The sequence below is a fragment of the Bos javanicus genome, chromosome 1, assembly GCF_032452875.1.
Source record: "Bos javanicus breed banteng chromosome 1, ARS-OSU_banteng_1.0, whole genome shotgun sequence".
Taxonomy (NCBI): Eukaryota; Metazoa; Chordata; class Mammalia; order Artiodactyla; family Bovidae; genus Bos; species Bos javanicus.
The window spans coordinates 69472678-69487339 of record NC_083868.1 but is presented as its reverse complement, the minus strand read 5'-3'; the positions used below and the strand labels follow the sequence as shown (position 1 = coordinate 69487339).

The 14662-nt window shown below is 48.3% G+C and overlaps 1 protein-coding gene across 2 annotated transcripts in view; it reads left to right on the top strand.

The window, feature by feature from the left end:
* The window catches only part of ITGB5 (integrin subunit beta 5), a 116174-nt gene that overhangs the window by 64380 nt on the left and 37132 nt on the right, over positions 1-14662 (top strand). For both annotated transcript variants that reach the window (XM_061410773.1, XM_061410784.1), the window contains exons 6-9: positions 757-918; positions 2695-2790; positions 4712-4801; positions 11451-11585. In XM_061410773.1, coding sequence (XP_061266757.1) covers positions 757-918; positions 2695-2790; positions 4712-4801; positions 11451-11585 — 483 coding nt within the window. The remainder of the gene's footprint in view (positions 1-756; positions 919-2694; positions 2791-4711; positions 4802-11450; positions 11586-14662) is intronic.

Here is a 14662-nt window from a genome sequence, read left to right as displayed (position 1 = left end):
ATCAGGATCTAGCTGCTCCTAACGGTAATGACTAGGAGTGCTTTGTGTAATGTCAGGGCCACAGTGGTTAACGATTTAAAATAGAGTCCTTCCCTGACACTATAGCCTGTATTGAGCCATGCTACTGTCTGAAGCGTGGACATATTCCATACAGGGAAGCAGTTAAAGGGAGAAGAGAGGTTATCTGATTGACCTTAATCACTGGAGTAGTTCAGTTAATGATTGAAGTGGTTTGCATCTACCAGAAAGATGGCAGATTTTACCAAATTCTCCAAAGACAGATCCATCTGTTGGTCATTTGGGTGCTCTGTTCTGAGTGATTTGTGTCTTAATTGGGGGACTGAAGTGGTCACTTACCGGTCACCTTAGACCGTGGCAGCCAGCCTAGTGTGTTGGAGTGTGGGGAAGTTGAGGTAGGCTAAAGGCTGTTCTGTGGAAGGAATACTAGGGGAGACTCAAAGGGGAGGCCTCCAGGAGTGGCTGTCAGGTAGAGAGTGGGAGCAGCGAGGGCAGGGTGGCCTGCAGCGAGGGGTTCCAGGCACAGGTGAGCCCCGCGGTGGAGATTCACCTCTGCCCTTTGGCTTCCCCCATCAGCTGGCTCTCTGTGATCCCACAGTGCTTGTAGAGTGATCCCCCAGCTGTGCACGCAGAGGATCACCTTTGATCCGCACCACAACCCCTGGTAAGGGCCAGTGCCCCGTCTGATGCCCCAGGGCAGCCAGGAAGCCTTTAAACCCGTCAACTTCTGTGCCTCAGGAGAAGATCGGCTGGCGAAAGGATGCGCTGCACTTGCTGGTGTTCACCACGGACGACGTGCCCCACATCGCACTGGACGGAAAGCTGGGGGGCCTGGTGCAGCCGCACGATGGCCAGTGCCACCTGAACGAGGCCAACGAGTACACGGCGTCCAACCAGATGGTAAGGGCTGGACCCCCAGCACCGCCCTTGCGACCCTGCCTGTGGTCTGAGGCCTCACCCAGCCTTGACCACCTTCCTCCAGACTTCTCCTCACTGACTTCCCCATCCTTTCTTGGGACTGGGTTTCTATTCCATCTCCTCCAACTGGGCTTCCAGAACTCCTGCTCATCATTACCTTAGAGCATTTCTCAAGGATTTCTGTAGCTGGTTCAGCTTTCTGCTGTTGTGCACCCACACGAGAAATGTTTAGTTGAAGGAAGAGGTGGGTGAGACAGGATAGATGTCAAAGGGAAGAGGCGATTTTACACAAGAGAGAGGACTGTGTTCCGCAGAGGAAAAAAACTGGGACAGAAGTTATGAGGCAAGACCAGCAAAGATGAGACTTCCTGGTTTCTAGAAATGGGTTTCCTGAGGCCCTGTGTTCCATCAGTGTTGGGGCAGGTGGCAGGTGTCCTGTACTGGCTGAGAAGCCCCAGGGACTTGCCACTCTTGGTAGTCTGTCACTGTGGTTGTGCAGTTAAATAGAATTTATGCAGAATTTCAAACATACAATAGGCCAGTAAATGAACTTCTACCTACCTGTCACCCAGACCCAACAATTAAGATTTTTTTCACACTTGCTGTACAAAGTTTGTTTTTTCTTCCCAAATATCCTCTTCGTTCCCAGATGCGCTTTCCAGAGTGCCTTTGGTAGAGTGGGTGACTAGAGAGAAATTCTTTCTAAATCTTGCTGGACTAACCCATTTTCTCCAGTTTTAAGAGGTGGTCAAAAATAATGGGAGTCCAGAGAAAGAACTCCTAACTATACTACCTGATAACTGTAGAACCTCACTGATGAGGAGTCCTGGACCCATTCAGTTCAGTTCAGTTCAGTCTCTCAGTCGTGTCCAGCTCTTTGCGACCCCATGAATCGCAGCACGCCAGGCCTCCCTGTCCATCACCAACTCCCGGAGTTCACTCAAACTCACTTCCATCAAGTCAGTGATGCCATCCAGCCATCTCATCCTCTGTCATCCCCTTCTCCTCCTGCCCCCTTCCCTCCCAGCATCAGAGTCTTTTCCAATGAGTCAACTCTTCGCGTGAGGTGGCCAAAGTACTGGAGTTTCAGCTTTAGCATCATTCCTTCCAAACTCATTATCTGCCCTTAAAATCCTTCAGGACTTTGTTAAGCTGCCTTGCAGCATCCTTCAGGGAGCATTCTCCCTCCCTCCCTCCCTCCTCTGTATCCCTTCCCACACCACAGCCCAACTTGTCCAAATGTCAGCAGCCTTTTCTGCCCATTCTGAGCCGTGAGAGGACTGAGCAGAACCTGTGCAGGACATTGGCAGGCCCAGCACTGGGCATGGGAAAAGGAAAATAGGGCAAGGAGATCAGGAAGAAAGTCTTAGGGGAGAGAGGACAGATAAGCAGGTGCTGATGGCAGGATGTGGTCACTGCTGTCCTGCTGGCTTCCCCACTCTGCCGCATTCCTGCGGAAGGGATGGAAACATGGACCAAGTGTGGGAGACCTCCACTCATCACTTCTCCATTCTGGGTTGAGAGGGGCAGGAGGAGTGAGTCTGGTTTGGTGGGTTCCAGAGGGTCCTTTCCTGGAGAATCTTCCCTACATAGTTTCTCAGTAAGGAGCTGCCCAGGGGGCTTAGCTGTTAAGGGGCTGCTAGGGGAAGATGCTTATTATCTGCACAGGTGCTGAGTTACTGAGTGCATGCTAGAGCCAGGTGCTAGTGTCTCTACTTGCAAGAAATGTTACAGCCTTGACTTTTGCCTTGGCCCTAGGACTATCCATCCCTTGCCTTGCTCGGAGAGAAATTGGCAGAGAACAACATCAACCTCATCTTTGCAGTGACGAAAAACCACTATATGCTCTATAAGGTACACCTGAAAGGGAGCAAGGGAGGCTGGTGGACTGAATCTGGGGGCCCTGCTGACTCTGAGATGATTGGGAGAATGGAATGTGGGGCCACGTGAAGTGTGGGGCGGCTGCATGAGGAGTGTTAACAGCCCTGCTCTGTGTGGGCAGAGATCCAAAGGAGCGTGGAGTATAGTCCTGTCTTGATCTAGTGGAAAATGATGGTATTGAGGAAGCTCTTAAGCATTCATATAGCAGAGCATACCAAGCGAGTTAAACATATGGTTTCTAATTTGATAATGAGGGAAACAGTATCAATTCCTGTTTTTCAGATGATGAAATGGAAACACCCAGGGAATAGGGAAGGAAGATATAAAAGGAAGATGTGCAGAGAGAAAACTAGGCGTACATGTAGACAGGCTGCATGCAGAGTCTGTGTGCCTTCCCGCAGAGTGTGGGAGACCAGTGGGTTAGTCTGGGGCAGGAATTTCCAAAGAAAACAGTAAGTGTCTTGAGTGCACAGAGCGGTCTGTATGAGTCTGTTACAAGACTTTCCCCAGTCATCCCACGGGCCACCGCTCTACTCTCCCCTCATGAATGTGCTTCTCCCCCACAGTCATGGGCAAATCGCCTTTCACTAGAACTCTCCTGTGAGCTGCTCCCGGAGTGTTCGTGTCAGTTGGTGTGAAGCCCGGCTCACCTCTGACATCCTTTGAAATGAGAGGTCATGAGAAGTTCATCCCCACCTCTAGAACAGTCAACCCCAGTCCTCTCTCTCTGCTGCTCTTAAATATCCACAAGAGAACCTTTGTCTGAAGGTGTGTTTCTACTGTACCTGCCTGAGATGATCATTGATAAAACGCCACTTATGTCTTCTTAAGTTCTTACCTTCTTTTAGTCTGAATCAATTTTAGATGAAAACAAGAGAAAGAGATTTTTTTTTTTTTGTCTTTGTTTAGTGAAGATAGCAGGATAGGACATGGCCATTTACAGGGATCAGTTTTGGAGAGGCGGTTGCACGGGCTGTACTCCAGATGCTTCAGGAAGGAAGAGACCCACCTTGGCTTAAGCCAGCCTTGCTCAGAACCAAGTACACCTCACTCAGGGAGGAAGCATGTCCAGTCCAAGGTGGGCTGAGGGTGGTGGCTATTTCTAGATGTTTCTGTCACTTTAGTAAGTGACATACACAGGCCTTGGTACCAGTGAAAGAAGAAAGGCAGCCACGTCAAGGCCGCCTGCTTTGCCAAGGACTTCACCCAGAGATACCAGACTTCCTTGGAAGGCACCATTCCCATTCAGTTCCCTGTTAAGGAAAGAGACTGTCTTGGAGACCACTGGCAGAATTTCCTCTTTCACTCTTCCTGGACAGGTTGAGGGCATCTTTGAACGGAAACTGGGAATACCTACATAGTCTAGAAGAGAAGACAAGAACATTGAGAATATATTGATTCTGGTGGTGGTGGTGGTTTAATCACTAAGTCGCATCCAACTCTTGCAAACCCATGGACTGTAGCCTGCCAGGCTCTTCTGGCAGGCGAGAATCCTGCCAGAGATCAAACCTGCATCTCTTGCATTGCAGGAGGATTCTTTACCATTGAGCCACCAGGGCTCCCTATATTGACACTAGAGGATGGAATTTCAGAGCGTTTTCCAGTACATGCCAGAGAGGAGGGGTCTCCAGGAAGAAGCCTGATGTTGTACTTTAGAAACACATCTTGTCAGACCCTTCTCACTCAGACCTTGCAGAACCGAGATTCCACAGCCTACTGCAACAGCTCCATTCCCTTGTGCTTGGTGTGGCATCTCTGAGTTCTGGTGCCAGTGAGTGGCAGAAGCAGTGCGGAGGGCCCTGACCATTCTAGCTCAGTAGGGCAGTGTTCACTGTTGGACAGGATGGAAAGGCAGAGTGGGCTCATTTATTTTCTTTTGTTTTTTTCTCGCAAGAATTTTACAGCCCTGATACCTGGAACAACAGTGGAGATTTTACATGGAGACTCCAAAAATATTCTTCAACTGATTATCAATGCATACAACGTAAGTCACCGATTTCTTCTCCCACCTTCACCCCCTCCCTCTCCCCCTGGGGCTCCAGGAGCTGGTGCAGACTTGGGTTGGAAGGGCGCCATTGTGCTGGGGTGCTTGGTTCCGTGTGTTGCCTCCTGCCTCTTGAGTTTAGCACCTTCCTCCTCCGTTTGGATTCGGGGTAGAGAAGGCATCCTGCCTGTGCATCGGTCTCCCCTCACCCCTGCCACACCTTGACTCACATTGTAAGCGGATCCCAGTGAAGCAGCAAATGGCTCAGTCAGTCTCTGGCTGGTGGCCCTGGGATGTGCTTGGGTTCTGACTTTGTGGTAACCCCGGTCCCCGTTAGGGCACCACACTTGGGTGGTGGGTACTGCTCTTCATCCATCCAGGTGCCTGGGCCATCCTGCCACTGTGTTCCCTGTGGCAAGAAGTGAGAAGCACGCTCACTGCTCGCCTCCTAGCAGGACTGAAATCCCCCAGGCTCCTGGAGCTCCACATTGAGCCATAGACTAAAATGGATCAGAAGAATCCAACAAGAGTCAACAATAGTTCTTTTGCCTACATGCGTAGGCTCTAATTGTATTCAGGTCCTTTTCAAGGGAGCCTGCGGGGCTGTTGAATACTGTGCTGTTGTAGCTCCATTAGCCTGACTCTGCTGTAGTAATAAGTACAGTGCTTAAGGACATGATTTAGGGGGTCACTGCTGCATCCCAAGCCAGTCATCTGCGATTCCCAAATCTCTCTCCATCCCACCCCCTCCCCTCCATTCCTAACACCCAAAAAGTGCTCGACACAGACCTCCTCTCCTCGGGGAAATGACGAGCCCTGATTCTTGTGCTGGCACGTATGTACCCCTCCCTGTGAAGCCTCCAGTGCCCACCCAGCCCCTCATGAGGCCTGGTGGTTCCCGAGTTGGAATTCAGAGTGCATCTGCCTATTAAAAACAAAGTTCTACATAGAGTAAGTGTAGTTTAGCTGGCTCTATTATGTAGACTAGACCCGTGGGCTAACCTAGGAATACAGTCAACTACACTGGCATCACACGGTATTAGAAAAACCATCTTACTTTCCCATGAATGATTTACACATGCACATTTGGAGCTCTGTCTTTCCAGCTGAATTTGTTTCCTACTGTGGTAGCCTTATTTGGGGTCACAAAATGCTGCTGTGCTAGACCAGGGGCTGTAGGTAATACCCTTGTTACGGAGGACCTGGCGCATAGGGTGCCAGCCCTCTCCTGGTCCTGAAGGCGGTGAGTGGGTGGCAGTAAGGAGTTGGGGCAGGTTTTCCCGCCTGCCCGTACCTGTCCCCTGATTCTGTGCAGCTAAGGGTCCTCTTTCTCTCATACATACTCTGATCCTCATTCTTGAAACTTCCTGTTGAGAGAAACTGGATTTCCTTCTCCTTCCTAACTCACTCCTCTCACACTAACATCCTCTTTTCTGATCTCTGACCTTTAATCTTCATCGTGTCCAGCACAGAGCCCAGTGAGACCAGGTCTCCAGGTTAGCTACGCTTTGTGGTTTTCAGATTCCTGCAGTGTGTGGAGGCGTAATGTAGTGAGGGAGTCTGAGCAGGGTGTGTGTGAGGGAGGGCCCAGGCCTGCCCCACGTCACCTCTGTCCTAAGGGCCCCCCTCACCATGATACCCAGGGTCTCAAGCTCTGGATATGAACAGGGGGGTCAGAACGAGAGCCAGAGGCCTGCCCTGGACTGATTGCCCCATCCTGCTGGAGTCCTAAGGCTTGAAGGCCCCTGGGTTAGCAGGGGGACTGTTGCTGACCAGCTCTCAACCGTGGAATGACCACTGCTTACCTCTTGCCAGGCCAGAGCCTTTGGGGAAGAAATGGCTGAAAGGTGACTATGTCCTGAACTCCGGCATGGGGTGCAGGTTTCTCCTGGGCTTCTGGGGAGGAGCCGTCTCCCAGCACCTCCATCCTCAGTCAGTTCCTGAGTTCTGACATCCTGGGTAGCTGGCAGCCAGCTGCTCTCCGTCTGAGGCACGGTGCAATGACCTGAGCAGGACTCACAACAGATGAATTCGCTTTCTTAATGGAAACCCAGGGGCCTGGGTTAGGCAGAGTTCTGGAGGGGAGCAGGGAGCCCTCTCTGTGGCTGAGGATTCGTGAACAGGCAGAGTAGAGAGAAGATCTTTTCCAGGCAGGGGCTACATTTGGAACCCGGAGTGAGCCCCCAAGGACCTCTATGGGTCCAGTACTATAGCTGCTCCCTGAGTTAGATTGGTGTGTCTGAAAGGAAACATGTCAGGAAACCAGACTCTGTGACTCCAGAGTGAGTGTGTGAAACCCGCCCTTTAAAATGGGCATTTCTGGAATACGATCCAAAGTAGCTATTCAAATTCAGTGGAAAAAGAAAACAGCTTTCTTGAGAAGTAATTAACAAACTGTAATTTATAATGCACTGTACAGATTTAAAGTGCATGCTTTGATAAGTTTTTGACAGTTGTACACACCTGTAAAATCATCACCCCAGTGAACGTGTCAGTCACCCTGAAAAGTTGGGACCCTTGGTCGCTCCCTACTTCTGCTCTTTCCTTCAGTGGAAATTTTAAAGAAATACATTAACTATAGAAATGTGAAACAGCAAGGTGTTCAGAGCCAAGTCTAGCTGGTGGGAGCTGTGTTGGGGGGCACGTTGGTGTTCTGTGTTCATTAGCACCTGATTCGTTGGCTGCGGTCCTCTCTGGTAAGGACTGGCCTCGGCCGCCCACACGTCTCCTGGATTTGAGCCTGCACGGGTCCCTGCGTATGTATGTACTTTGGCCTGTGGTGGGGGCTCTGGTTATCCTTTCACCTGCTCCTCTGCCCGGTCAGGGTCAGGGCATGGCTCTAACTGGACTGTTTGCGTTTCTTGGCGTCACCCTCCCGCCTCCGCACTTTGTGGTGGATTTCCTATGAGTCACACAGGCATGACTAAGTGTGGTGTGGACGCCTGCCTCCCCCAGTGCTGGCACACCATCTGTGGGGACATCCTGAAGGGACTGCAGCGGAACACACGTATCGGACGAGGTGGTGTGACTCGAGGCTGGGGAGGGAGCGCAGCAAGAAGGGTGTGTCTAACGTATCTTCTCGCAGAATTGAGTCTGTTGTTCTCAGCTTTCATGGTGGGACGTCTGCACCTCTGGGCTCTGATTGCTACATTTTTTCTCGCTATGCCAGATTCTTCATTGTAAGGGATCCCCGGTGTGGAGCTTTGCGCTACGGTTCTGGGTTCCCTTCCAGAGCTCGGAGGTAGGGCACTCGGTGCACGAATGTGCGTACACACGACACCAAGCATTGTGTCACATAGACAAAGGGAGGGTCGAACTCGGGGAGAAATTCTGGGGGTCCCTTTTCAGGATGAGCAAGAACAGGGTGTGCTGGACGCCACTAGAGCTGCACGTGGAGGGTGACATCAGAGGCCTCCTCACCCAGCACATGGTTTTCTTTTCTGTTGCCAAACGGTCTGCTCTTCCCGCTCCACAGCTGGCCTGCCTTAAAATGATAGCAGATGTCACCTAGCCTGGGTATTTAACAGCCTTTAAACTTCTTGACGTTGTCTACTCGTTCTAGGCTGTGAGGAATAAGGAATCATATTCAGAAACAAATTTGGGAGGAGTTCATTGAATTTCAGGAGTGACAAATAATGTTTTCATACATCACAACTGCATTGGCTGTGGCTTTGATTTTCTACTGTATCCTGTACCCCAGCCACTTCTTCCTTCCTTCATTCATTCAACAAACAGAGACAGCTTAACGTGTGGCAGGCGTCATGCTACCTTCCTGGGGATAAAACTGAACAGAACACAGTGCTACCCTCCAGAAACTCATAATCTTTGAGGGGAGACTGACTCAACCAGGATACGCCCTAAGCATCCACCTCCCTGAGGTCAGAGCCAGTTTCCAGTTAAGAAGTGTATAACTGCAGAGAGCACTGCAGGGGGACCCAGAAGGCCCGGTTCTGATCCTGCCTGCCCCTGCCAGCTAAGTGGCCTCAGTTCCCACTTCATAAAATGGGAAGTTTGAACTGAATAATCTCCACAGTTCCTACCCTTGCTAACATCTTAAAGCGTTTCTCATTCCAGAGACTGCATGGGGATCGAGAATAATACACACTGTGGATCTGAACACAAAGCTTAGGGGTCTCGTGGCCAGAGTAGGACATAAGATTCCACGTCCATCTGCTACAGTTACCCATGCATCGACTAGGAGTTCAGTCCTCAGAGTCCCCTTCCTCCGCCAGATTCCCCGTTAATTCTTCCAGGCAGTAGCTTCAGGAGATCTTGATGGCAAGTACTGATGCTTCTTCCCAATGTCTTGTTTGTGAGCCATGGGGCCTTCGCATTTCATGGGACTGAGCCTAAGGAATTTAAATAGCTCCAGTCTACCTAGCCCTTTAATGATAAACTGCTTTGCCTCATCCTCACTTACTCACAATTAAAATATACAATTTTAATTTACCTCATCTTCCAAAAATTTTCTTCCGCTAAGCCTGAGCTGCCTAGCATAGCTGTTGTTAAAAATATCCATCTTTCCCTCCATCCATCCATTCAATAAAAGTTTATGTTCAGTCCTAGAGAGAAATATGCTATGGTCCTTGGAATTCACAGCTCAGTGGGGAGAACAGATTTGTAAAAAAAACTGACCACATTTAGCAGGGCTTCCCTGGTGGCTCAGCAATAAAGAATCCACGTGCAATGCAGGAGATGCAGGTTCGATCCCTGGGTTGGGAAAGATTCCCTGGAGAAAGAAATGGCAAGCCACTCCAGCATTCTTGCCTGGGAAATCCCATGGACAGAGGAGGCTGACAGGCTACAGCCCATGGGGTTGCAGAGAGTAGGACACGGCTGAGCAACTGAACAGCAACAGATTGCGTTCAGCAAAGCTGTGCGTGCTGAGTGGCACTCTCACAGTCCTCCGCCAGTGGAGGCTGGCACTACCAAGAGAAGAGGAAGTGGATTTAAGAGAGAATATTTTTAGAGTTGTAGAAGCACTTAGACAATTTGTGGCAAAGGGAGAGACTATTTTTTGCAGAGAGTGTTTTCAATAAGCTGTTAATGTGTTGGGAAAACTGCATATTTAACTAATGCAGTTTTAACACTTCATGCTCAGCAGGAAAAAAAAAAAAAGATAAGCAGCCCTAGGAGAGCAGGAAGCACTTCTGCCTTCCTCTGCCCAAAGCCTTGTTGCTGGAGTGCACCCGAGGAGGGAGGTAGAGGCTGAAGGGCCATCAGCTGATCTGGGGAGGGAGATCCATGTGTCTCTTGGAATGTGTGTGCAACCTGCTATTCTGAGTGTATTTAGTGTATAAAAAATCCTTTTTGTAAGATGTACCTTAATTACAAGTTAGTTAGTTCATTTGGCCTCTGTCTCCAAAGTATATCCTCCTTAGAGATTTTCAGTGGCGATTTTTAAAACTTGGAGACGTACAGACGATTGTGTAGACTTTTCACAAACTAAATACACCCCGAGTATTGAGCCACCCAGGCCAAAATGGAATATTACTATTATTGACTCCAGAACTCCTATGTCCTCTTCTGTTACTATCCCCCAGGGGATAGTATAAATAAGCAGAATCATAGATTGTATGCTGTGCACATCTGGCTTCTTTTGGACTATGTGATATTTATGAGATTCATCTGTGTGGCAACAGGCAGTCATGTTTCATTCATTCTTGTACTGTATGGTATTCTACATGAGCACACCATAATTTGGAACAAAAATTCTGTTCTATCGATAAGCATTTGGCTAGTTCCAGTTTCTAGCTGTTACAGACAGTGTTGCTGTGAGCATTGTTGTATGTGTCTGCTGGTCAGTACACATCTCTGTTGGATATGATCCTGATGTGAATTGCTTGTCTAAGGTTGACCTAAGCATTAGTAGGTACCAACTGATGTTTTTCTTGAGGGTTGTACCAGTGCACACTCCCACCAGCAGGGTTTGAGAGCCCCAGTTGCCCCAACTCCGTTCTAACATTTGGTGTTTTTAGTCTTTTATCTTTTCTATTCTGATGGATAATTTTAACTTGATTTTGGTTTCATCTATTGTCTTGAGGACATATCCACACATAAGATGTTATGTTCTCTCAGAAAGTAGTTGAGAGCTCATGAATGTGGACCTCATCTGATGGGGGAAGGATGTGATGGTGAGCAGTGGAGGGTGGGTTCCAGGAGAAAGTGCCTGCTGAGCTGATGGGAAGGGATGATAAGGAACTGGTCAGGGGAGGAGAGAGAGGAGCAGTTGAGCAAAGGACTGTAACCCCAGGCATGTGCAAGGCCCATAGTCTAGGGAGCACCTGGCAAGATATAAAGAGCTCCATGTCTAAAGCTGAGGGTGGGGATGAGAGATGGCTCTGCAGAGATGAGCAGGGACAGTTCATCACCCTTGGAATCAGATGAGGTTATTGTGCGGCAGGTGGACCACTAGCCACTTCTCTGAGCTCCCAGAGGGAGACCTCAGGCCCAGCCTAGTACGATGGTGTGTGGGTGTGGAGAGGAGGAAAGGGATGAGGGAGGAGCAGCGAACCTAGCTCACTGGCTCTCACCTTGGCTTGAGACCCCAGAGTCAGAGGAAGCCATGTGGGCATCAGAGAACCAGTGTGGAGAGCATCTCAGCTGTAGCCTTGACTGAGTGGTTCCGGCTTCTTCTCTCTCTGTTCAGAGCATCCGGTCTAAAGTGGAGCTGTCTGTCTGGGATCAGCCTGAGGATCTTAATCTCTTCTTCACTGCTACCTGCCAGGACGGTGTATCCTACCCTGGTCAGAGGAAGTGCGAGGGCCTGAAGATCGGGGACACGGTAAGTTCTCACCTCCTCATATGCTTAGACTTGTTAACATTGGTCATTGTGCTTTGGCTTCTGATAACTTTTGTGAGTTACTAGAGGCCTTTGGGAGTTTGTATTCTGTCTTCCACTCAGCCTTCTCTGTGCTGTGCCTTCAAGATGCAGGTGGACTTGTTAAAAACTCCAGTCGGTACACAGCCCTCAGTATATTGGCTTCCTCAAGTTGACATGGTACCTTTGGTGCCTTTAACTTATTATTATTACCTTTGTTTGACAAGGATTAAATTGGGTTGGGGGAGTGTAAGTGGAAACCTAAAAGCCCCTGCCTTCATTCCTCGTCTCCTGGAGCTTGCTCTGTGCCTTGGGTAGTCTGATCTGCACTTTCCCCTTCTATAAAATATGAAGAAAACCTTTCACCTCTTCTGATCTGATCAGATGGAATGGATAACTCTGTCACAATGGAGGGAGCATGGATTGCCTTGTCTGAATTTAAGTGGATATAATCAAACAGTGGGGAAGAAATATTGCATATGAAGATACATTCCAAGCTAAGGACTTGAGGGGGGGAGGAGGATGTACAAGTGATGAGAACAGAGGTGAAACACTGGCTCAGAGGCAGGCAGAGCGGTGATGGAGAGCCAGCCACACTTCTAGAGACTTCTGCCACCAGAAGCACCAGACAGACTGTGAGATGCATTCTTTGCTTTACTGTCACTGTCAATGCTCAGAAAATGGGAAGGCAGTGAGGGTAAATTCTCCTCTGTAATGAAAGAATCTGATTGGAGCCGGAAAAATTAGAGGGATCTTAAAGATCCATGACTGTATCTTCTGGGCTTTCATAAGCACTAATGATGGCCAAGGTGGAGATTAGCAGACATATCCTGGACTCCAGGGAAATGGCTCAGAAAGACATGGGTGGGGTCACACAGTTGCTTACACCGCAGTCTGGTCTTTTGGAGTTTCCTCATGTTCTGTAATTGATTCTGTCCCTCCTTCACCTTCCCAACTGCTCTTCACCCACTTTATGACCCACAAGCATACATCTCACCCATTCTAAATCTTATAGGGGTGCCTTACCCCAGCAAAGGGACAGTTCAGAATGTGGTATGAAAGTTCAGAAAGTGAAGGACTCTAATAACCAGATAACAAATCTTTTTCTAACTCAGGTTTTTTTTCCAAGTGTCTTTTTGATCTTAAAAAAAGGAGAGGGGGAGATTGAGCTAATCAAGTTGTCAGATAGTAAATTATTAAAATTTAAAAATGCTTATTTATGGCTTTTAGCTCAGAAGATATTCATAGAATAAGGTGATGTTGCTGTAACAGACTCCTATTCCCATCTTCCTATTGACATGAATAAATTTTGGAGAGAGTGGTTTAGTCTATACAAATAAAATATAGGAGTAGAATTGATGCTAATCCCTGTCTTATTTAGTAATAAGTCAAATTTTTAATATACATGGACTATTTGGGGAGAGAAAGCCCCATCTCATTAAAGTTGTACACCCAATAAAATTTTAATACTTGTCATATTTTGTAATATATTTATGCTGTTTTGATCAGTTGCAGTGATTAGTCAAATCCAGATGGTGTTTTTAAAAACATAAAAGCCTTACAGTCACCGAGTTTAAAGAGGCAATTATGAAATGTAGGAGGAGTCAGAACTAACCAGAAAAAATACATGTAAGTGGGTTCTGTAGATCTGTGGTGCAAGGGGTGTTTAGTGCAGCGTGTCAGGAAAGCCAACGAAGGATGCGTGAGACACACCCAAGGAACCCTTTGCTTGGAGAAATAGGTGCCGTGAAACTGAGGAGGCGAGGATGTACAGCATACACCAGGTGCCTGGGTGTCAAGATGTCTCTTGACGGTTTCTAATGACTTCCTAATCCAAAGGTAACATAGGTTGGCAATAGCATAGCTGGGCAGATGCATAGCTGAGTGAGTCTGCTTGCTAGGAGTGTTGATGACATCAGCTGGAGGAAGGCTTGACTGAGGTTCCTACTGTCTCCTGTCTGTGTTTACTACTGGTTTGAGGTTAACTCGTGGGAGAACTGCTTATCAAAGGTGGGAAGGTCACAAAGCTGGAGAAAATAGATTACTTACAAAGCAGGAAAACCAAGATTTAAGAACATTTTTCAAAATGAAGTGGAGTTGAAATCATCGGGATTAGTATCTTGCATTTAGTTCAGAATATTAATAAAATAGAGGGAACTTGGTTTGATAGTAGCTTTTAAGTAAAGGATCTGGTAGATTCTAATTCTCAAAGGCTCCACATGAATAACTAGTGTTGCTTTAAAAAAAATATAATGCCAACTGAGGCTGCATTAATGGAACCCCGAGATAACAGTTTCACTTTTCTCTGTGCAGGTCAGACCGCATCTGGAGTTCTTTGTTCAGGGAAAGTTCTTTGACAGGGAAAGCAATGTCACGATGAGGTATCTAGAAACCAGGAAGGTCAAAAGAGCTAGTTTGTTGATAATAAAGTTGAAATAGCGGATGCAAGAAACTGAAGCTAGTTTATGCTGCCATATCAAGAAAGGGAAATTTATTGTAAGAATATTGGGTTCCTGATGGTCCATGCAGGAAGGGGGCCATGCAGTTAGTCTTGGAAAGGACTGAGAAGTGACTGGACAGAGTTAGCTCCATGTTCCTCACTGGGTTCCCTGTAAGGAAGGTTCACGTTGACAGATGAGAAAAGCTGAAGCACAGACTTCAGTCAGTTCCTCAGGTAAGCAGCCAGTAAGTAGCAGGGCAGAAGTTCAAGGCTCAGACCTTCTGGCTCTGGCACCAGTACCAGTGCTCCTCCCTACCCCCACCACCTTCCCTTGGCACTCGCTGCCCATCACTGTGTTGCATCACACCTGTCGCACCTGTCCAGAGGGCTCGCCTCAGTATGATCTCAAGGGCCAGCCTCTAGCAAGGGAGTACCTCCCCATGTGCTCTGCACACCCACCATGGCTCAGTGCTGCCAGGCACCCTGAGATGTGAGATCACCCACAGACGGGCAGTGGACTTGCAACACTCTCCTAACTGAGTCCCCTCACTGCTCATAGCATCCTGACCGTGGGAATAGTGATGCGAGCTACCGTTTCCTG